The sequence below is a fragment of the Anolis sagrei genome, chromosome 3 (assembly GCF_037176765.1).
Source record: "Anolis sagrei isolate rAnoSag1 chromosome 3, rAnoSag1.mat, whole genome shotgun sequence".
Taxonomy (NCBI): domain Eukaryota; kingdom Metazoa; phylum Chordata; class Lepidosauria; order Squamata; family Dactyloidae; genus Anolis; species Anolis sagrei.
In genome coordinates, this window is record NC_090023.1 from 68120777 (window position 1) to 68145408 (window position 24632).

The window sequence follows — 24632 nt, forward strand, 5'->3', positions numbered from 1 at the left end:
ACAAAATCAACCTCTGTACATGGCATTCATCGACCTTGCAAAGGCATTCGACACAGTGAATCGCAGCGCTCTCTGGACCATCCTCCACAAAATCGGGTGCCCAAGCAAATTTGTGAACATCCTGCGGCTCCTCCACGATGACATGATGGCAACAGTCTTGGACAGCAATGGCTCCCAAAGTGACCCATTTAAGGTGGAATCGGGTGTCAAACAGGGATGTGTTATTGCTCCAACTTTATTCTCCATCTTCATCGCCATGATACTTCACCTTGTTGATGGGAAGCTTCCCACCGGAGTGGAAATCATCTATCGGACAGACGGCAAGCTATTTAACCTCAGCAGACTGAAAGCCAAAACCAAGGTCACAACAACATCTGTTATAGAACTCCAGTATGCTGATGACAATGTCGTCTGTGCACATACAGAAGAAGATCTACAAGCCACTCTCAACACCTTTGCAGAAGCATACACAAAGCTTGGCCTGTCACTGAACATCGAGAAAACCAAAGTGCTGTTCCAGCAGTCACCAGCCGTCCCCTCTCCAATGCCAGAGATACAGCTTAATGGTGTAACATTAGAAAATGTCGACCATTTCCGCTACCTTGGCAGCCACCTCTCCACCAAAGTCAACATCGACGCCGAAATACAACACCGCCTGAGCTCTGCAAGTGCAGCATTTTCCCGAATGAAGCAGAGAGTGTTTGAGGACCGGGACATCCGTAGGGATACTAAGGTGCTTGTCTATAAAGCTATTGTCCTCCCAACCCTGCTATATGCCTGTGAGACGTGGACTGTCTACAGACGTCACATGCAGCTCCTGGAACGACTCCATCAGCGCTGCCTCCGGAAAATCCTGCAAATCTCCTGGGAAGACAAGCGGACAAACATCAGCGTGCTGGAGGAAGCAAAGACCACCAGCATTGAAGCGATGGTCCTCCAACATCAACTCCGCTGGACCGGCCACGTTGTCCGGATGCCTGACCACCGTCTCCCAAAGCAGTTGCTCTACTCCGAACTCAAGAACGGAAAACGGAATGTTGGTGGGCAGGAAAAGAGATTTAAAGATGGGCTCAAAGCCAACCTTAAAAACTCTGGCATAGACACTGAGAACTGGGAGGCCCTGGCCCTTGAGCGCTCCAGCTGGAGGTCAGCTGTGACCAGCAGTGCTGCAGAATTCGAGGAGGCACGAATGGAGGGTGAAAGAGAGAAACGTGCCAGGAGGAAGGTGCGTCAAGCCAACCCCGACCGGGACCGCCTTCCACCTGGAAACCAATGCCCTCACTGCGGAAGAAGATGCAGAGCAAGAATAGGGCTCCACAGCCACATGCGGACCCACAAGGAAACCCATGATGGAAGACCATCTTACTCGTCCAACGAGGGATCGCCTAAGTAAGTAAGTAAGTAATGTGTATATGTGTATATATGTGGTTTTGGGCATGCGTTGTAATGCATTTTTAATTTTTTTGGCTTTTCAAGTCTCTTCTGCTGTGTTTTTCAGTGTTTTTATGAGTGATGGTCACTCGTTGGCCTGACAGGTGTATTGTGTCTAAATTTGGTGTCAATTTGTCCAGTGGTTTTTGAGTTATGTCAATCCCAGAAACTAACATTACATTTTTATTTATATTGATTTATTTACCCTCCTCTGACAGATATATCAAATTCCACAACAAACTACAAATGCTAGGATTCGATAGGATGGAGACATGGCAGTTAAAGTCATGTCAAACTATTATAATTCTGCACTATGGATGAGTTGTCAGGCAATAGATAATAGGGGGTAAAAACAGAAATATGATGACGGAGGACAGGGCTGTATGTGCCATGTTACCAGCCTACTACCATCAAACAGAGCTTGGAAGTTATTCTTTAAAAATAGCTAATTTCTTAATCCTTTTCTGGGTTGTTGTAGGTTTTTTTCGGGCTATATGGCCATGTTCTAGAGGCATTCTCTCCTGACATTTCACCTGCATCTATGGCAAACATCCTCAGAGGTAGTGAGGTCTGTTGGAACTAGGAAAATGGGTTTATATATCTGTGGAAAGACCAGGGTGGGACAAAGAACTCTGACAACCTTGTCTGCTGGAGCTAGGTGTGAATGTTTCAACTGACAACCTTGATTAACACTTGATGGTCTGGCAGTGCCTGGAGCAATCTTTTGTTGAGAGGTGATTAGATGTCCTTGATTGTTTTCCCTCCGATGGTTTGCTGTTTTAATTTTAGAGTTTTTAAATATTGGTAGACAGATTTTGTTCATTTTCATGGTTTCCTCCTTTCTGTTGAAATTGTCCACATGCTTGTGGATTTCAATGGCTTCTCTGACATGGTGGTTGTTAGTGGTCCAGCATTTCTGTGTTCTCAAATAATATGCTGTGTCCAGGTTGGTTCATCAGGTGCTCTGCTATGGCTGACTTCTTTGGTTGAAGTAGTCTGCAGTGCCTTTCATGTTCCTTGATTCGTGTTTGGGCACTGCATTTGGTGGTCCCTATGTAGACTTGTCCACAGCTGCATGGTATACGGTAGACTCCTGCAGAAGCGAGAGGATCCCTCTTGTTCTTTGCTGAACGTAGCATTTGTTGGATTTTTCTTGGTGGGTCTGTAGATAGTTTGTATGTTGTGTTTCCTCATCAGCTTCCCTATGCGGTCAGTGGTTCCCTTGATGTATGGCAAGAACACTTTTCCTCTGGGTGGATATTCATCTTTACTCTCGTGGCTTGTTCTCGGTCTTGCAGCTCTTCTGATGTCTGAGGTGGAGTATCCATTGGCCTGGAGAGCCCAGTTGAGGTGGTTCAGTTCATCTTGGAGGAGGTAGGGTTCGCATATTCTTTTTGCACAGTCTGCCAAGGCTTTCATGGTGCTTCTTTTTTTTTTACTTTGGTGATGGTTACATTGTTTCTGTTTCTGCTTCTCCTGCTGTCCTCATAGGAGTGTGTAACCCCATGTCATTCTGGTGGCTGTAGCTTTGAAAATTGCAGTAGACAATAAGGAATAGGGTGGAAGAGCAAGGAAAGGAAACTGACCAACTGCCTTTTGAGAAACACTTTTGTTCCTTGATGGGAAAAGTGTAAGCTGTGGCCCAAAATAGTACTGATCAGTGCACATTGTAAAGTTCATACACACCCACTGTTGTATATTTGACAATTCCAAACGGAAGCAGGTGGAATTCCAGAACTGATACACTTAATCAGTGGCATGAGGTTCCATCACCTGTTTCGACAATAGTGGATGGCATCATGACCCACTACTCCTTGGGCAGGATTGATGAACTTCAATGCCTAGTGGTACTTGACCACTCAGAGGTCATTGGGCTGAATATATCCCCTACACATCCTGCAGTAGGAGGACAGCAAGTTCATGGGCTATTTGCTGCCCACTGCGCCTTCTGGAAAACCAATTAAACATGCTGAAAAATAAACATAACCCATACAAGGTCCGTTTTCTATACAAGATGAATCCATGAAAAGTTGTGCCTCTTTGGGAGAATGAGAACCTTCTTCTGGCACTTTGTCCACACCCTTGCTTCAAAATAGATTGGTTGTAAATAAATTAGGATGACTAGATGAATAAGGTCAGATTTTAAAAAAAAAAATCAAAGGAGGACTTCAGATGATTGATCAGACCAGAGTGAGTGTGGATGTATGTAATTCAGCACCCTCTTTCTTCTCAAGAGCCACCCAACCAGATGAGTTAAAACAGCTTCTCACCAAAGCTTATGCATACTAGGCACTAAATCATAGTGCTTTGATACGCTGCATACTGTATACATTGTTCAAAAGCATTTACAATAGTTTTATACTTATTTTAGTTCTTTAAAACATTGAATTCTTTTCAATATATTTGATATGGGCATATAAATCCATTCATTCATAAATATAGTAGATCTGTGCAGGCATTCCCTAGGCTGGCTAGAGCTGGTGGGAGTTGATGTCGAACAATATTTAGAAAATCACACTTCGCCCACTTCTGCTTTAGATCAGCTTGAGCTGCCCATGGTGATAAATGCGGCAACACGGATAATAGGGCATGACATACTCAGCATTGCCGTGTGCTTTTCACCTTCCCATGTAGTATATAGCTCACTGATCTGATACACTCATCCTGCTCCTATGTTGACTGTCACCCATATCATAAACAAAGTGGTATTTCCGGATGACCATTTATTGTGTAAAGTCCTGGACCTTACATTTAAATCTGTTCCAAGTCCTCTAGGTATGTGTTGTCTCTGTGGCCAAGTGGGTGCTTCGCTATCCTCAGCAGTTAATAATCTCTGAAAATAGATTTAAGTTGTCATGGGGAGGAGTTCAGTTAGAACTGTTAAAGCTGCCTTTTGGATAAGTTAAAAAACCTTGTGTAATGCTATCAGACATAGAGTGAAGGGAAAATATATAAGCCACATAAAATGCAGCTATATTTTGACCATGAAAATATGTATCCCCCATTTACACAGTAACTTGGCAGCTGTGCTCTGCCAATCAATTGCTTGGAAAATTACTAAACCCAGCCATTATTTCAGCTGAATTGTGATGTACAAGATTTCTCCTTGTATAGATTTTTGGACAATGATAAGACCTGAATGTTGTATACAGGTCTTAAATGAGATGACAAAGGAATTATAAAGGAAATCACATGTCAGATAAGAATGGGCTTTGAGGTGGGAGGAAGTGAAGTTATACCTGAGAATATTTGTCTATTCACATGAAATCAGTAGATCCTACAAAGAAGTTCACATGAATCAATAGATCATGCAAAGAAGTAAAACTCCAGAGGACCCTTGAAATTAGCATTTCCCACCTCTCCTGCCTGCTGTAGTCACACATTTCCACATGCAACTATAGCTGCATTTTTCAATTTCCAACAACCTCCACCATAATTCTTCAGTTTCATCACCTCCAATGGAAAATGAGCTTATTAATCATCTCCCAGGCTCCCAAGTAGTGAAGCAGGTTAAACCGCTGAGCTGCTGAACTTGCTGATGAAAAGGTTGGCAGTTCAAATCTGGGGAGCAGGGTGAGCTCCTGCTGTTAGGCCCAGCTTCTGCCAACCTAGAAGTTCAAAAACATGCAAGTATGAGTAGATCAATAGGTACTGTTTCTGTGGGAAGGTAACGGAGTTCTATGCAGATATGCTGGCAAAATGACTTTGGAGGTGTCTACGAACAACACCGGCTCTTCGACTTAGAAGTTGAGATAAGCACCACCCCCCAGAGTCAGACATGACTAGACTTGATGTCAGGGGAAACCTTTACCTTTACTAATCTTTTCCCAAAGCTTCCTACCATGCCACTCAGGAAAGGGTGGATAGTAAAGCAGCCCTTATTCTATCAATAAACATGGAAAGGTTTTGTAAAATAATTATAATAAGAATCTTCTCCATCTTAGTTTGAAATGGTGTAACTTTCAAAAGATGATCCAATGTTTGAGATATGACTGGATCAATTATGAATTGATTTATTATGTTTTGAATATTTGATTACTGTTAAAAGGAATCAAAGCATTATTCAAATATATGTGGCAAACACATTGGCAGAAACATTACATGTCATTCAAAGGTGAGGTTTGGAATAAGTTGTGTTATCTTCTCTGCTGTGATGCATGATTAATAAAAATAGGTACAATATTTTTTTAAATATATGTACCATTACACCAAAGTAAGGGGCCACAGTGGTACAGCGGGTTAAGCCACTAAGCTGCAGAAATTGCTGGCCAAAAGGTTGGTGGTTTGAATCCACCAGACAGGGTGAGCTCCCAATGTTAGCCCCAGCTTCTGCCAACCTATCAGTTCAAAAACATGCAAATGTGAGTAGATAAATAGGTACCAGCATTCCATGCAGTCATGCTGGCCATGATCTAGGAGGTGTCTATGAACAACGCAGGCTCTTCAGCTTGGAAATGGAGATGAGCACCACCCCCCAGAGTTGGACTCAACTAGACTTAATGTTGATGGAAAACCTTTAGATCAAATAATGGAATCATTTTTAAACATTTCATGATGATGCAGCTAATAAGTATGCTTTTATTTACAATAGTTCTAGAAGAAATACAAATAGTTTTGTTTCAAATTTCAACATTTTAAGGAAGTCTATTGCTTCTCTTCTACATGATCCCAGTGTGTATATAAATATACAATCAGGAAAGTTAACATTTGTAGATTTTTTAATATACACAAATTTAAGAATAGTGGTCTCTTTTAAAGCCGCAGAGTTTTCATCTCATTTCTTGGATGGTATAAATTTACCAAGGGCGAAAAAGCAGCAAAGCTAGTTCTTAGCTGTGATAGCAGCAGCAGCAGCAGCTATCATTTCATTTACTTGCAGCCGGTTCGAGTTGGCAATGTCACCCCAAGCTGATTGGAGCCGCAGACATTTTTGCTGACTGGAGTCAGGCTATCTTTTCCAACTCGCTGGAATAGACACAGACACCGATTGGGTCATGCTCGAAACATTCCAGTCCTATGAAGCAAGTCTGTTTGTATTTTAGGTTTGGCAGGACTAATGAATTAAAAATCTTGGACTCTTGTCCGTTTGCTGCTTTAATAATGCCTCTGATGGATGGGTTTTTTGCCCCACGAAGCATGACAATACCATAATCCCTCATTGTTGGACTGGACGGGACGGGACGGGACGGGATGGGGATGGTGGAATTGTGAAGGAAAACGGAAAAGGGTGGTCCTGAGGGACTGAAAAGCCTATGGGAAGTGCAGGTAGCAGCATGTTGCCCCGACAGCTGTTCCAACTTCTCAGACCTTGTCAGCTTGCTGCTATGTAGCAGGTGCAGCCTTTTCTTTTATTGAATCTGTACTCCATAAAGGCAAGAACAAGCCAAGGCAGTGGCTGGCCCTGGATTATACAAGTGCAGACACTACTAAGTGAGGTAAGGCAACAGGTGTGAAAACTGAACTAACTGATTGAGTTGTAACCACACTTAACTTGAGTTCTCTTGCAGATTTTTTTATATATAAGGCAAGAACAGCCCGTTTCGCAGCCAATCTGTTGAAAACGATGTTTGGGGGAAAACATTTTACACATCTTATTAAAGTCCAAGCTACCAGCTTTAATCAAAAGGCAAGGCAAAGCAAGATACTTGGGGGAAATGGTCTCTTTGAACTATAAAGTATACAATATTTTTATATTTGCTTTGTCTGGTGTAGCTTTCTTTTTATGGAAGATTTTTAGGATTCTGTGGACACATATTTGGTGAAAACTAAATCTGTGTTTTGTGTATAAGAAAGGTGGCTATTTCACAGGAAGCTCAAGGAATATTTTAAAGAAAACTTTACATGGATGGAGTCATTGTTTGGAAAATTTTAAAAAAACCTCTCCTAAAGGTGCATTTTGGATGTCTATATTTTTATCATTTAGGATTTTGATCACTTGTTAATACACTTTTTCTGTTTGGTGGAATAGTGAGATTGGAATCAACACAACTGAAATGAAATTGAGTCTGGATTTTGATATTTAAAATGGTGTGCTTTCCCTTATGGCTATATATATTCAAAGGAATAGTGCACCTGCAGCATTTCAAATGCTCGTTTTAAAAAAAAGAGTACAAAGCTGACTTACTGTAATACACAGAGTATATTTATCCCAAGGGCTTTTAAAATCCAAGAAGATTTGAAGAAGTGGGATGTTGTGTGATTTCTGGGCTGTATGGCCATGTTCTAGCAGCATTTTCTCCTGATGCTTTGCCTGAATCTGTGGCTGGCATCTTCAGATGATTTTAAGAAGTTGTGATGGAGGCTCCTTCTTTGGAGGCTTTGAAACAGAGACCATATGTCAGGGGTGCTTTGAATGCAGTTTTCCTGCTTCTTGGCAAGGGGCTGGACCGGATGACCCAGGAGGTCTCTTCCAACTCTATAATTCTAAGTATTTTCTTCTTATATTCAACTTAATAGACTGATAATTAAATTGAAGAGTTTGGATTCAAGGCTGGACAAAAAGTAACGTAACTGAATACCCAAATATTTATATGTTAGCTTAAGCAAGTTGTGGTTCCACCTATAGAAGAATGCAGCAAGGTTCCTTCAAAAACAATATTATTTGATCCTGTATGTGTTCAGCTAGAATTGAGGAATTTCTGTTTTACATTTTCCAAGACAGGAAAGAAATGGGACATTACTGTAAAGTTTTTTTAAAAACAAAGCTTTAATTGCTCAGAATTTGTGCTGGTAGAAGCAGAAAGCTCAATTCACTGATAATTATTCATGGAAAGAATTGCATTTTATATAGTTTGAATGAATTATTTTGAGGTTACTCACAAAATGTTCAATGTGTTAGTTTCCTGGAGCTTGCAGACTGCATTCGTGTACCATCCTGAAATGAATGACAACGCCCCTCGCCAAAGCATGTTTTAATGCATTCACAGCCAGGATCGAGTTTCACAGGAGAGGCTTGTTAGAGAAATGCTGAGAGAACAAGGTACATTAGAATATAAATTTGGAATCCTGTCCAGATTCATACATATTACCACAAGTTAAAATGTTAAATATTGGGGGGGGGGGGGGGGTTATGTATGCTGTAGTGAGGAGCGAGGAGCTTAATGTCACCTAGTTCTCTCAAGCCAGGTCCTTCAAAAGAGATAGATGCACACAGGGTTTCTGTGTCCAGATCTTAAGAAAGCTCTAGTAATTTTTACGGCTGAATAAAAGAAAGGAAACTTTTCCACGTATAGTGTTGCTTGTCACTGTACCACAATTGTATACTTCATTTTGAGAATGATTTTTCTGTCTCGGGTGAATGCTTCGAAATTGTTGTCTCAGTCAAGATCTAGACTTGCCAGACAAACACATTTGCATCCCAATGATTGCACCTTTATTGAGAACTCAGAAAAAATCCATGACATCAAGTATACAACTGCATCTTCCAATTCCATTGAGCAATACTTACAATGCAAGTCTATGGGCACTTCCAAATAGGTGACTTCTAGAGTTGCACTCAAGCTGTACCAAGTGGCTGTTCACCTTTTGCTCCTTAATAAGAGTTCTAGGGAGGAATGGCAGAAGAAGTGGTGAAAAAATGTAGGAGTATTATTGGTAGAATGGATTTGCATCTGGACCCATTGTGAAATTCTGTGAAAACTTGCTAATTGACAATCACATTGGGGAGCACCCGCAATACCATGTGACTGTCTACCAATAGTACTGGCACTAGTACAACCATCTTTTTCCTGTAATTTTACCAATAAATAATGCAGTAATGGAGAACTGGGATTTCAAAGTGATGCACTACTTCCCCCCCCCCCCCCCCTCTCCATTAGCCAATTTCACCTGCTGAGGCTGGAAAAGTGCCTCTACTTTTGCTATGTTATCTCCTATAAAATATGACCTCTCTAGGTGTTTTCTAGGTTCTTGAGCATGTTCTTGGCTGGACGTCCTTCATCTCAATACAGTTTCACTATTATCTCCAGTTTGGGAACTGGAGATAATCCCAGTACTGGGAACATATCCCAGTAGATAACAGGAATTCATATTGTACTTCCCTTCCTGCCCATCTTTGTATATCACACCGCCATATCTCAAACCTTGCTTTACTGTGTCTTGAGACTGTATAACAGTGGTTCCCAACCTGTGGACCTCTGGGTGTTTGGACTTCAATTCCCAAAAATCCCAGCCAGCTTACCAGCTGTTAGGAACTGTGGGAGCTGAAGTCCAAAACACCTGGAGGCCCAAAGGTTGGGAACCACTGCTAAAGAAGCAGTACTGCTTTTTCTTCTCTGCCTGCTTTTGGTGTGATGCTTTACAAAGAACCAGTAAGGCGCTTAGCATTTGAGGGCCACATGACTTCCTGTAAAACAGTGGCAGGTGCTTTTTGTAGCCACAATTGCTTTACACAACACCAGTGAACAGGGAGGGGTAGGGAGGTAAGGTTTGTAGTGGGTTCACAGCAGACAGGGAAGGAGGCAGCCAGCAAGAAAGGCCCTTCTACGGAAAGAAGGATTTACTAATTCTGGACAGCCAACATTTGAGGCAGCTGTCTCACACATGCTGATGAACTGGCTGGCTCTATGTCCAGCCAAATAGCATGCTGCATACAGTGCAGGTCAATGGCAGGACAAGAACCCTGTATCCACAGGACTGGTGCACTTTCATTCATCCGCTTCCAACAAATTATGTACTGCATTTGTGTGCTGCTTTTGTGTGCAGAGATCAGTCAGCCGCAACATGCCAACTTACTGAAAAATATTTTCAAATAAACTGTAATATCTGACTTCAGTATTCTTGTAGTGGGTTTATTTTTATGCCATACTGAGGTGTTGTGCATGGGTGATATGTGCCAGCCAACAAATCAGACCAATGGTGCAGCTACATTGTAGAACTGATCTTGCACAAACAGTACTTTGAGATTCCCATAGCTCCTTAGATGCTTGCCATAGATGCAGGCGAAATGTCAGGAGAAAAATTGCCTCCAGAACATGGCCATATAGCCCGGAAAAACCTACAACAACCCACAGTTCCTTAGATGTTTCAATGTGGACACTGAAAACCAGTATCTATTTAATTTTGCTTTGATTCCCCTCTTATTCAAGCTAAACATAATTAAAACAACCTTATTTTCTTAGCTGTGTCTATTTTATTGAACCAACAGTTTATTTAACAAGACTGCACTTTTATGTATATTTACTGATGAGCAAATCCCACTGAACATCTGGAAATATTAAGTTTCCCCATCTCCATTGGAAGAAAAGCTGAGAACATGTGGTTAAAAGCAAGGGGACCATTGAATTTGGGGAGAGACATTACTGACATGCAGTTTTCAAATGAAAAATGCAGATTAGTTGAGAAAACTTACCTCTGAAAGATTATAGCAAGGAATGCATGTGCAAATGATTATACTCATCGTCTTTCCTGAAAATGGCAGAAAATTATATAAAAACGTAATGTCAAACAACATTTAGTCATATTTCATAAGTTTCTAATAATCTCTAAAATATGTTAATTTTGCAGCTGGAAGACACAAGTAAACGCATAGGCCCAGGTGCCCACATGATCACCACAGCAAGGATAGCTGCTGATAAAGCGATACGAATTGCCTTCAGTCTAAATGACTCTCCAGGTAATACTCATTGTCAACAATTATTTGTCGTGTTTATTCTTCTTTGCCTTGGGATGGTATAGAAGTTTGTTCAGCTCACATTTTAATACTAACCTAAGTACTTTGCATTTCTGAAATCAATATGTGAAATAAACGCAGTCACACTTCAATGTTCACAATTATATGAATTGTGCTGTGGAGTTATCAAGTCAAACAATGCACACGAAAATATGTACATTAGTGGGAATGATGCACAAAATGCTTTATATTTAGTAAATTTTACTTGCATGGCACTTTGGAAATATCTTGGACTTACTCTGATTTGGAGGCTGCAGTTGATACAGGTCCAATGGATGTAACTCGGCCCCTACTTGTCCTGTGTTACTGCATACATTTAAATTTGTGCAACCTAGAGATACTGTCAGGATCACTGGTGAGGTGAGAGCTAACATGTACATACTGGACCCATACCCTTCCTACCTGTAAATAATAATAATAATCACCATCATCTTTATTTATACCCCACCTCCATCTCTCCAAAGAGGACTCAGGGTGGCTAACATGAGGCCAAGCCCAAAAATACAACACAGCAAAATAAAATACAACACAACAAAAGATTACATCACAATAAAATACATAAAGCAACAAGATAAAATAAACAGTGCAAAATAACATAATGAGAAATAGAACACAATGGGTGGGCCAAATGCACAAGATAAAATAATAAAACCCTGGATGAGATAGCAGTGGAAAAGTGTATTTGTGAGGGAGGAGCTCATAAGGGACGAAACAGTGGAGTTAGGCCTTCATTAAGGATGGGGGGAAAGTGCATCACGAGGACGACTCTGTAGGTGTAACAAACAGAAATGGGATATATGGTTACTCTCCAAAGGCACATCGGGAGAGCCAAGTTTTTAGATCTTTCTTAAAGGGTGCTAGGGTGGGGGCTTGCCTAATCTCACCAGGTAGTGAGTTCCAGAGCTGAGGGGCCAAATGAAACTGGTTGATTCAGTAAGGTGATTAGCTTATGCCTCACTACAGCAAGGTAAATTTTCATCTTGCCATATGGCTGAAACCTTTATTGAAAACAAATCTCCTTTGACCCAACCATACTGAAGAACTTATCAGCCAGGCTTCAATATTATAGATTTAGGCAAGTTTCTTAAACTTCTGGTGACCTCCTGGCTACAGATGAGACAGATTATTTAGATCCATTTCAGTCTAGCTTTAGGATATAATATGAGACAGAGCAGAGGTACTTTTGGTCACCTTGAGCTTTACAGATGATCTTCGCACGGAACTAAACCAAGAAGTGTATCCCTGTTGATTCTGCGGGACCTCTAAGCTGGTTGGTTCTGCTGGACCTTTCTGTGTATTTTACCGAGGTATCTTTCTAGGTCATTTCTTTGGATGAGGCTTGGATACCAACCACTTGTATTTCTGGTTGATGGCTGAAGTGCAGAAACATTCATGGCAAGATTACATATGATGCAATGTATGGAAGTATATTTAGAGTTCTCAACTAGAGAGCTCTACCAAACTACAAATCACAGAGATTCCATAAGATGCATCCTTGATAGCTATCTAATATGGATTCCTTTAGACTCCTTTGTGTTAAAGTGCACATACCTAGATGCTTGCCTGAAAAACTAGTGTCAGTAGCTGTCAGTTGAAGCAGATACGATGAATCTAGACCAAGAGTGGGCTACTCTGAAGACGAGGGTGTCACACTAGCCCTCAAGGAGAACTTGGAAGGCCATATTTGCTTCTAATAAATCAATCAATAAATTGTGTATTTGCCCTTCTATTTTATGGGGAATGTTTTGGAGCCTTCCTGGCCCCCTAGAGAACATTTTGGAACATTTCAAGACTTTTTAATTTTTGGAAAAATTCATTTTGACCCCAGGGATGTCCACTGGACTCCACCAACTCCCTGAATATAATTTCTTTGCAATATGAAGCAAAAAGGTATTCTTGATCCCTGAAGGTCCTAATGAGACACGCAGAACTGCCCTTGAAGACAGGCTTTGCCACCCCTCATGTAAATGGATAATCTAACTAGGTAGAAGGCAACTTTCAGATTTTCTTGCAGACCTAGAGAGAGAGATGTCATTTTCATGAAATTTTAAACTAGAATAATTGGAAAAACAAATGACTGGACAACAAAAACAACCAACCCAATAGCTTTCCAAAGAATCTTGTGTCAGGCCTGCTATAAAAATGTACTATGGTATGCTTTAATCATTAGATCACCCCTAGAGTTCTATTTTTAGTGCCATTGACTTGAGATCTTCAAAACGCATTCAGTGAATATCATCTTACAGAAATGGACTTCTATAAGATTAAGTTTTTTGTTTTAAAATATGATTTTAGTCTCTGAGCAAACTGACATAGTTTTTAAAAAGATAAAATATCCCAAAAGCTGTATAGTGCGAGTGTGCATCTTGAATTGTTGCACCACCTGTCTGCAACGCTGACCCATTATCCTTGTCAAATGTTTTACAACTATCCACTCAGATGTTCTTAGAGCAGCTGGGCCACAATGACCCTGATTCATGCTTCTCCTTTTGTTTTTGGTCGTTCACCATGATTTGACTTTCTTTTTTTAGATTAATTATCTTACAAAAAATTGCAAAACAGGCCTATAGCATGATGTGGTTTTTTTTATTTTATTTCCTTTTTAGCATTCAACTATAACAAGTCAATCAATCAATCACACAAAATTAACAATATAATTGTAACTATATGTCATATAGAACCATCCTGAGAAGAAGACGATGAGAAACCTCTTCTTAGTAAATTCTAGAAAGAAAACCCTAGGAGAAGTCAACATAAGTCAGAGTTGACTAAAAAGCACATAACAATATCTGCTTTCAAATCAGCTATAATTTATTTATTTATTTATTGTATTTATATACCGCCCCTCTCAGCCCTCAGGCAACTCGAGGCGGTTTATTCATCTATACATACTAATCCATCTTTTCATACATCAGCATGTAATGTCTATTATTAACTACCCTATTTCTACAGTCTATTAATTTCTTCTGCTATGCCAAAAAATCCAATTGATTAATTGAAGGTCTATCTTCAACATTTTATGCTCAAAAACTCATCAAAATGGGTACTAGCATGCTAGAAAATTGTCATTCTTTTATTTCTACTTTTATACAAAAAGGACCAATTAATTTTTCTGCATCTACAACTGCCCACATTCTGCCAAAATATCTATGAAATGAAAATCCTTGGGCATTTTCTCAAACTGTACTGCATCTGACAATAAAGGTACAGTAGGCAGTACCTGAAGTAGGCAGTACCTGAAGCTAAGTAAGAGTTTCTCGTCTACCATGGTCCTAATAAATAATTGTTCCATCCCAATATTAGATCTGGTGTCCATTGGTACAAAAAGGAGCTTGGATTCATGGTCTTATACCAAATGGGAAGAGAATGTATTCAGGAAACAGATTTGGTAAACCTCCTCCCTACTTCTCATTCTTCTCTGTGTGGATGAGAAAGCAAGTATTTAACAGGAAAAATTAGCATATTGATTGTTTACAGGAAATGAACATCAAGTTTAGTTTGACCCACAGTTTACATGTTTCCACACCCAACCACTTGATTCTTTTCTGCACCCATCCCCATGTCTGTTTAGATTTTTAAAAATTGTGCTATGTCAGTTGTTATGTACATATAAAGAGATAAGGGCACAAGGCAGTTTAAAGGGGTGAAAGCTCTTCACTTCGAACTTAGGCAGATCTGAACCCTGTTCGTGGTTAATTGGCAGTTGGCTTGATGGAACTTAACTTTTTGATCTCGCACCATTTTCCCAAATAGAACTTAGAAACTCCCATTCTGACTGGAGGAATTCTGGAAAATGTAGCCCTTTTAATTTTTATTTTAGGGGAAACACCAGTACCATGCGTACCTTGCATAAAGCGGAATCAGCTCTCAGGGCAATTCATCTAGTCCCACTCTAAAAATCCCTTGCATTTTTCAGATGCCTACTTGATTAGTGTATTCTTGGGGCACAAGAAAAGACATCTGCTGACCATTAAGACTCATTGGCCTAAAAATAGATATATGCTAGGCAAAATTTATCCAGCCATTTTCTTCAAAAACCTCCAATGTAGGCAGGGTGCAAAATTCATTTGTTTATGTATGAAGAACAATCTCTCACCAACTTTGTCTTTTAACAGTTGAAATAATTTGGTCAGACAGAGAAGCAATGGATATAATGTGACTGTGATATAAACAAAGGATTTGATACCATTCCACATATTATCCCTGGCAGATACAGATGGAACCCACAGTCCACTGTTGAATGTACTGAAGCCCTTTCTCGAGGCCAAACAGCCTTGTGCTGCCATCTGGCAACCTGCCAGGGATCCGATGGCCATTCCATTCTGATTCCAGGAGTAAGAGGAGGATGTTGCTGCAACCCAGTTGCTTATTCTTTATTTACTGCTATAGCAGTCTTTGATAGCCCTCTTAGGTGCTTAGGATAGGCTTTTTTGGTTTTCTGACATGATCCTAGACAAAAAATACACGTGATGCATAGTTCTGCATCAACTCTCTGCAAGTATTTTTGGACCCTCATCCTTTTAATATGGTAACTATGAAAGAAGCAGCCTCCCTCTTGCTTGCTTATTGAAGAGTGCAATCATGTTTAAGTTAAAGTAACCCAAAGGCATTGCCCTATTTTCCCCAATAGGAGTTGGAATCATGTGGCCCACCCCATGAAGCCTGTAATTCTCAGCATTGCAGGCTGGTGTAGGGAGTCTACTTACTACTTACTGGGATTGTGGCATAGCTGGCTGAGTGTCAGCTGCATTAAGCTGCAAAAGGTCATGAGTTTGAAGCCAGCCCGGGTTGGAGTGGGAAAAATAGGTACCACCTTAAAGTGTGGGGAGGCTAAATTAACTAATTTATGAGGCGATTAAAAAAAAAAGACTCCAGCAAGCACTCCAGCAAAAAGCATGCGGGGAATGCAGAAGTACTTCATCAGTGTCGCAGATGGACAATGAAAGCGACAGCTCCCCTGGCGGCCAGAAAAAGTGAAATAGCCTCTATCTATGTCTGTATATGTTGTATGTCAAAATTGGCATTGAATGTTTGCCATATATGTGTACACTGTAATCCGCCCTGAGTCCCCTGTGGGGTGAGAAGGGCGGAATATAAAAGCTGTAAATAAATAAATAAAATACTACATCCGTTAGTGGTGGCCTTTCAGTCATTAAGATTCAGTTCCTTATATTATTATTTTTTAAAAAATAAAAGATTTTTGTTCTTGTGAATACCTGTTGCACTAGTGCCCCAAAACACCTTTTCATCACAAACCACCCTCTGTCCAGGTAAATTCAGTAAGTAAACATTTCTTAAAAGATGAGTATATTAAAATAAGCAAATCTAAAATGGAGAAGCAAAGTTCAACCCGTTATTTCCAAGATAGCCAAGATTCCAAAATCCTTTCAAATATAGTCTCAAGAGTCAATCCACAGATATATCCATAAACATGCTAGCATGAATCCAAGGCAGGCAACCTATGCCACACATGAAACTAGAACCAGGAACAAACTTAGAAACTTGAATACCCAAATGTAGGACCAGGAATCGAGAGCTGTTCGCCTGAATACAATGTTGCTCTCACAAAGGATTGTACCAGCAGAAAACTACTTAAAAGGCCTCAAAGCCTTCCATGACATCATTCCTCGCACACCTGCTTTCCCTCTCCTTATTTCTAAGTTGCCGGGAAAAGAGAGTCTGTCTCTGTTGTACGCTCTGCCTCCAAAGTTCCAAGCGCCTTGATCTGGACAAACATTCATCTCCCACATTTCTCTCTGCCTGCACTTCTGGCAGATTCTGATGAGAACTGATATCACTTTCTCCAGTCTCATGGGAACTGCCAGGAGATTCCAAACCAATTCTCTCCAGACACTCCTATCCTCCTTTGGGCCCTCCAAATCTATCCCAGCATTCCCTTCCTCATCTTCTGAGCACTCAGAATTTGACCAGGCTACTAGACCATTATCATAATAAAACACAGCGTGGAATATAGAAACATTACAAAATAGATGATGAAACAAATATAAATGTGAATTTATTTTATTTATATGCTGCCTTTTTTCAAATATGAAAGCCAAAGCAGTTTTTTAAAAACTAAATGTATTTGTGGTACAATAATTTAAAAAGCTTCAAACAGTCAATTAAATTAATTTAAACAATTACAAATTAAAAGCCAACTACACATTGAAAACAAACTTGCATACCTATTGCACATCATTTTATTCTGCTTATTTATTTTTTATTTAATTACAACATTTCTACCCCCCTCCCCCTTTCTCAACCCCCAATGGAGAACTCAGAGTAGCTAACACTGGGAACAATTTGATGCTGCAAATATCACAATAGAAGAACAATATAAAACCATAAATACTCAATAGATTAAAACAAGAACAGTAGTTATAAAATCATATAGCTGTTTCTATTATAACAATCAATGTCCAAAGTGCCGTTATGCCTGCTAGCCAAAGGTCTGGTTCCAAAACCATGATTTCAGTTCTTTCCTAAAGGAAAGGAGGGAGGGAGGATGCCGATCTAATCTCGCTGGGGAGTGAGTTCGACAAGCCGGGGGGGGGGGGAGGTCACCACCGAGAAGGCCCTGTCCCTCGTCCACACCAGACGCGTTTGCGAGGCTGGTGGGACTGAGAGCAGGGCCTCCCCGGTGAATCTTAAACTACGAGGCGGAACGTAGACAGAGCTACGTTCAGACAAGTAAGCTGGGCCAGAGCCATATAGGGCTTTATAGGCCAAGACCAGAACTTTGAATTGTCCTTGGAAATGAACTTAGTTCTTGTTTAAATAAGAATGTTGTTGCCTTCAAGAGGGAAAGAAAACAAAAAGAGGGTCTCCCCTGGGAATATGGATTAAAAGAATATTTTTTTTAAATAGTTGAGAAACACATTTTCGTGTGTTTAGAAACTCTGACAAGATATCTGAGCTGATGGAAATCTTCACAGTTCAGGAATTATTCAGTGCAAAATTAACATGTTGTTTTGTGCAGAAAACAGCATTTTATGTGCAAAAATGCTGTAATTCACTATTTATGCTGAATAAAATTTGCATATGCTTTAGTTGCATTGAAAATAACATTTTCTGTGTATGAAAGAATACTTCTGTTAAACTATGCTGTTTTCTATGCAATAATGTTGTTTTCTATGCAAAAATTTTATTTTCTATACAAAATAACTATGTGCGGATTTTGTACAAAATCAGTCCTAAATTGCAAATAGTCATAAAAAATTGTGTGGTTTTTGAATCCTTACAGCAGGAAGCAAATAACTGAAATTATTCATTGTTACCTTCCATAAGAAACTTAGTGAAGAGTTGGATCCCTACTTGGGATAGAGTTTAACAGTCTGGAAACAGTTGCTAAGTAGACTAGGTCCTCACTAGATGAAACTTTGAGAGTGGTAGGATGGAAAGAAAGATTCCCCTGAAGATTATAAGACCTGACCAAGCTCATAATGGGTAATATGGGCTTTCAGACAATCTGAACCTAAGGCATATAGAGTTTTATAGGTGATACCAGTAATCAGCACTTTGAATTGTGCCTATAAATAAGTGGGATATAAATATATACATTTACTTGGTATTTTACAACAGCTAATTGCATAGAGCAACTTCTAAAAAGGTTTAAACTTTACTTTTTTTCCATTTTAGATGATACACCCCCTGAGAATGCCTTTCCTTTGGCTTTTCCTGATTTAGAACAGCAGCTTCAGGTGACTCTGGTTTTGTTTAATACTTATGTCCATTGCATAATCATATTTCTTTATAGACATCAGTACTGTATGTGCACTGTTGTGGGCATAACTGATTATTGTATAACAATCTACTTGCATGATATTTATATGGAGCAGTGGTTTTGGATAATGGTTGTTGTTATTCGTTCAGTCATTTCCGACTCTTCGTGACCTCATGGATCAGTCCACGCCAGAGCTCCCTGTTGGCTGTCACCATCCCCAGCTCCTTCAAGGTCAATCCAGTCACTTCAAGGATGTGATCCATCCATCTTGCCCTTGGTCGGTCCCTCTTCCTTTTTCCTTCCATTTTCCTCAGCATAATTGTCTTCTCTAAGCTTTCCTTTCTTCTCATGATGTGGCCAAAGTGCTTCATCTTGGTCTCTACTATCCTTCCCTCCAATGAGCAGTCGGGCTTTATTTCCTGAAGTATGGACTGGTTGGATTTTGGACAATACCTAACACATTTTATGGCTTGAAAAAGAGCATGATAGGACATGTTCTTTTTCAAGACAACAAAACCCTTTCTGTTGTAGAAGTCATCTGAGTTTAATTCAAAGGTTTGCAATTTGAGTGTATGTTCATCTTTTCATACTTTGAAGTGATGCTTTTCTTCCTGAGACCATGAGGGTTCTTCAGAGGTCCCAGTGGTTCAGTATTGTCAGATGGAGAAGAATTGCTATAGGGGAGTGTTTGGAGATGCAATCTTATATCCAAGGAAGAGAAGCCTGAAAGGGAGAAGGAGGTTTATCCCTCCTTCTCTTAGCTCTTCGTATCTCTTAGCTCATTCTTGTGAAGTATTCAGAGGGTTATGTGACATCAGAGTAACAGCTGATGAAAGATAAGTCATTAGAAAGGTTTGGTGTTCTTGAGATATTCAGATGACAGAGGAAGAAAGAGGAAATGATGGGGGGAGGAGTTATGAAAAAAGAACTATAGCTAGCCAGGACATGCATAAGAAACATTGCAGCTGAAACCAAATCTCAAGTGGTTATCACTGGGAACTTAAGCATAATTTATTTAACTGGCTGTAGGATCTATGATAACCAAGCAGAGCTTTGTGTGCCTAGGAAACTATCTCAAGTCCTGTGTGTACACATGCCTGTACATGTGTGGTACATATATATACACAGGAACACCATGCTGCATCTAATGTCATTCCATTCCTCTATTGTCTTCTGTCTAGTAACAGTAATAATAACACTTAATAATTGTATATTGTTTTTTCTCAAAGTTCTTCATAACTGAACTGTGGAATGGCTTAGATGATGTTTTTGGACAACGAGATGGACATTGAAGGCATTGGTTTTATATGTTTTAAATGGTTATATTGTATGATTGTAGAAATTTGTTTTAAATGTTTTAAATTATATACTACATATTGTTACGGCATCGAAAGGCTGCCGGGTTGTAAGCTGCCTTGAGTCACTTTTGGATTCAAGGAAGGTGGGATAGAAATAGCACAAATAAATAAATAATGTATTAGGTAGTTATAATCCTTTCAACAACTGAACTTAATGTTTTTATCATCCATATTCCAGATAAGATGCCATTTTCAAAACCCTTTGAGACAGAGACCTACACGCTTATAGCATCAATATATATAGCTGGTACCTGGTAGTATCATAATCAGAGCTTGAAAAAAATATTTTTCAGCCTGCAGCTCTAGCAACTTGCATGACTGAGGCTGGTCAGTGTTATAGTCCAAAAGTAATTTTCAAGCTGTATATATACCAGCTATTGGCATTTTCCCACATAATTAGTTGAACATTATTTAAAGTAAGCAAAATGCCCTGTAACTATGTTCGTGAGATTTAAGATTCAGAAATGCTTCAATTTTCTGTTCTAAATAGATCTTTTTTCAGATTAACATAATATAAAATACTGGAGTTGGAAAATGGATGGTCTCATGAATCCATAGTGGATCTTTACCTCTGCTGTAAAGGAGCTGGTGATAGCAAACACAGCACCTTGGATAGCAATTTATAGTTCGGACAAAAGCCCATCAAATATTCTCTATGCCAATGACATGGAAGCTGTCAGTGTCACAAATGTTGAATGTTTATCATATCCTAAGTAAGGAATTGTTGGATACACTTCTTTTAGACTTTATGCAGTTCTTGCTGCAACTCATAAAGTCATAATGTTATTGCTGCACTACCACTAGGCAATCCTAAAGGATTAGGGAAACTGAAAAAACAAGAAAATTGTCAGGAGACAAGCTGAACTGACTAAACAATATTTGCCTTGAACATTCTAGTCTTTTGTTTTATATAGTGGAGCAGACAATGGCTGTGAGATCCTTCCCTACAAATAACCAAATGTGGAAAATGCATTCTTTCTCTCTCTAGCTGGATGATGTCATTTCTGAGTGTGGTTTCTTATTTCAGCAAGGCACTTGAGAATGCACTTCAAGCCATCATATTCTGCAAAGTGCGTTTCCTTAGTGGGATTTGTTCTTATGGGTATTTATGAATCTCAAATTTAAAATATTTTTAACAAGTTGATCTTTTTGCCTTAACGGGCTCTGAAAGCAGCTGTAAGTGGAGGCTCAAGTAGTTGGCTAGGAAAGGTAGAACCTAGTTGACTTTGTTGGAGTACATAATTTGGGCTCCAGTATGCCAGATGCTAATATTAGATCTATATTTATCTAGCCATTGGGATTATGGCTGTTGATGTTAATGTGTACAATCTATGTAGTGTTTCAGAAATTGACTTGGTTACAGGCACCATGTTAGTAACTGTCATGCCATTCCTTGTTCCCAGAAAAAGGTTCTTTACTAAACTTCTAGTGCAATCAATATAGAAATCCAGTTTTTCAACTTTTGTGCACATCGTGTGAAAGACAAGAAATAGAGGTATGACAGGAATGCCTTCCATCTGGGACAGGAGTGGCCAAGCAAAATTGGAGTGAAGCTGAGATGGCAAAAGTTATTAATGAGGAAAAAGCTGGGCAAGGTTGCAGCAGTTTTATTTTGCCTGAATCTACTGATTTCTACTGTCCTCTTCCCCCAATTGAGTTAACTGAATGCAAATTACAGTTGGCCCTTCACACTTGTGGGCTTGACTTTTGCTGACTTGCTTATTTACAAATGTGATTAAAATATTCCCTTTAGGATTCTTTAGGTCCTCCAGTTTGACTCTAAGACCCAACTTCCCTTCAAAGTTGACCATAGGGTCACACTGGAAGACTCAAAGAGTCATAGAGAAGTATTCTCTCAGATAAACATATAGCAGTTTTTTATTTGTGGAATTTCCACTTTCATGAAAGTGTTCTTCACCTAACCCCAGCAAATGTGAAGGGCTGACTACCTAATTTGAAACAACTAAAATAACAACTCCTAGAAGCCCTAAGAAGCTTGTTCATTTTTCAGGAATTCTGAGAGTTGACAGCCCAAACAGCTGGAGGGCCGCAGTTTGAGGATGCCTGATCTAGGTGCAAATAGTAGGGATGCTTTCACCCTAGGCAATTAAAGTACTATGGTTCCATTTGAAAAGCCATGGTGGCAGCATTCTATGGAAGTGTTGGATTTCTCATGTAATGGTGGCACTACATCTGTAAATGATACCAATTCTGACAAACAATAATTACAGATATTTTGTGGTTTTCAATCATAGTTAACAAGAGTGCCAACAAATTGGATTTCTAGAGTGAAAGTTGGATTTGACCCAATAAAAAATAGACTGTTTTCCAATTTGATTTGCACAGCTTACTAGTTAAGACAGTCATTTGCCACGACTGAGTGGTTCAATATATGTTTAATTTGAGGGACATGTGTTTGAAAGCGTACAGTCTTGTTCATAGGTAACTGTGGGTTGGTACAGCTGCATTTGCTTCTGAGTAAGCAGGGTTGCATGGTGGATGTCTTCTGAGCATGCATTTGTCACAGTTGGGGAGCTGATCTCAAAAGAGTGTTGACACAATTTCTGACTCCATCTCAGGTTTTAGCATGAGCGGATACATTTACATTGCAGTTTGACATCACTTTAATTGCCATGGTCTAATGCTATTGATTTATGGGAGCTGTAGTTTTGCAAGATCTTTACTCTGTTAAATAGTAGTGGTGCCTCACCCAACTGCATTCCTGTGATTCAATGCATTTAGCCATAGCAGTTAAAGTAGTGTCAAACTGCATTAATTCTACAGTGTAGATGCACCCAAAACCAGACTGACAACTCTCAAGACTGAAATGGAATATTGATAGAGGTCAGTATATGCATGTGGTTGACTAAAAATGACATTAGGAAAATGAAAGGCATGGAAAGAAGGAAATGACAGATTTCTTAGACAGATGGCCTGCCTTTCTCTTTTTAGGAAGCCGGGAAGGGGCAGTGGAGGGTATGACAAGGGCATCTTAAGCCAGGAATAAAATGTTTTCTAGTTTTGGAAAGAGGAGTTATGGAGCGGATAACAATAGAAACATTCATAAAAGTCTAAACATATTCTAAGGCAAACTGAGTACTGAGCTCAAATCAGAAGAATGCATTTGATTTCCCTTTAAAATAGCCAAGAGAAAATAGTACCTCATTAAACATGGAGTACAAATAAGATGCCCTGGTTAAAGGTAACACCAAGCAACTTACCTGACCTGCCTTTGTTCTCACTCTTTGTGCTCTGCTAAAGACTGTTATGAATCCCATTTTGAAAATCTTATTCCACCTTACATATTTCTGTGCTACAACCTGTCCTCAGAGCGTATTTTGATTCTCGTTCTTAACTCAGATTCATAGCTTTTCACATTCACAGCACTGCTTCATATTTTCAGTCTCTCTGGGGAATGAGGTATCCACTACTGTATTTACTCAAATCCAATGCACCATTGAGTCTAATGTGCACCTCAATTTTCAAAAGCTTGAAATCGAAAGAAGTATTTGCTGATGAATGTAGTGTGCAGCAGCAAAAAGGCCCCCTTTGTAATATGGCCATTACAGTTGCTGCTTGCTTAGAATTCCTTCTTTAAAAATAAAAGTGTTACATCACAAATGTTTTCAGAAATGGAAAAGAAAAACTTGGAGGCATGGGCAAACTTTTTTTTTGCCTTGGAGCCACACTGCAGGCCTGGCTGAAAGGGCCGGGCCAGGAGGGAGGGGGACTAGGCACATGCTGGTTGGGGCAGTCCCGGGAAGGGGGGGGGGTCTAGGAGAGGGCAGGGCCAGAAGAGGGCAGGGCAGGGTCTGAGTCATCCTCAGGTTCTCCTTCCAGCATCGCCCCATCCTTATTCTTTAATCGGGGAGGAAGCCAGTACATGCAGCAACTGCCCCAATCCTCCTCTCCCGATGCTCAGGGTGACATCTTGGCATTATGCCAGGAGAAAGGCAAGACAGGAGGTGGCTGAGAGTGCTCTGGTGGGCTCTCAGCTGCCATGTGTCTTCCTTGAGCCATCCTTATGCCAGGAGGAGGGAAAGACACATGGTGGCTGAGAGCACTCCAGAGGGCTCTCAACTGCTATGTGCCTTTCTCCCCCTTCTTTTTGGCATAAGGACACAGAGGGTCATCATGTCCTTCTGCCAAGAGGACAGGGAAAATGAGGAGGGCCTGATGTAAGCACCCAGGGGTCTGCATCTAGCCCCTGGGCACTAGTTTGCCCATGCTTGATCAATGTTGTAGAATGAATCCACTTTAACTGCCTAGGTTTAATGCTATGGAGTCCTGGGGACTGTAGTTGTACAAAGCTTTGCGCCTTCTCTGCCAAAGAGTGTGGATACCTCACCAGACTTCAAATCCCAGGATTGCATGAGCTATGACAATTAAATTAGAGATGACATCCCTCAAATAGGAGCTCCAGGTGCTCCTGAAGCATCTTCCCCTACTG

At 40.1% G+C, this 24632-nt stretch overlaps 1 protein-coding gene across 2 annotated transcripts in view; it reads left to right on the top strand.

Annotated features, from left to right (window-relative positions):
* Window positions 1-6411: 6411 nt before the first annotated feature.
* The window catches only part of MAP3K7CL (MAP3K7 C-terminal like), a 29048-nt gene continuing 10827 nt past the window's right edge, over window positions 6412-24632 (top strand). Inside the window, exons 1-4 of one of the 2 annotated variants that reach the window (XM_067466699.1) lie at window positions 6412-6866; window positions 8270-8410; window positions 10936-11044; window positions 18740-18801. In XM_067466699.1, coding sequence (XP_067322800.1) covers window positions 10975-11044; window positions 18740-18801 — 132 coding nt within the window. In that variant the 5' untranslated portion in view covers window positions 6412-6866; window positions 8270-8410; window positions 10936-10974. The remainder of the gene's footprint in view (window positions 6867-8269; window positions 8411-10935; window positions 11045-18739; window positions 18802-24632) is intronic. The other variant, XM_067466698.1, reaches the window with a different exon arrangement.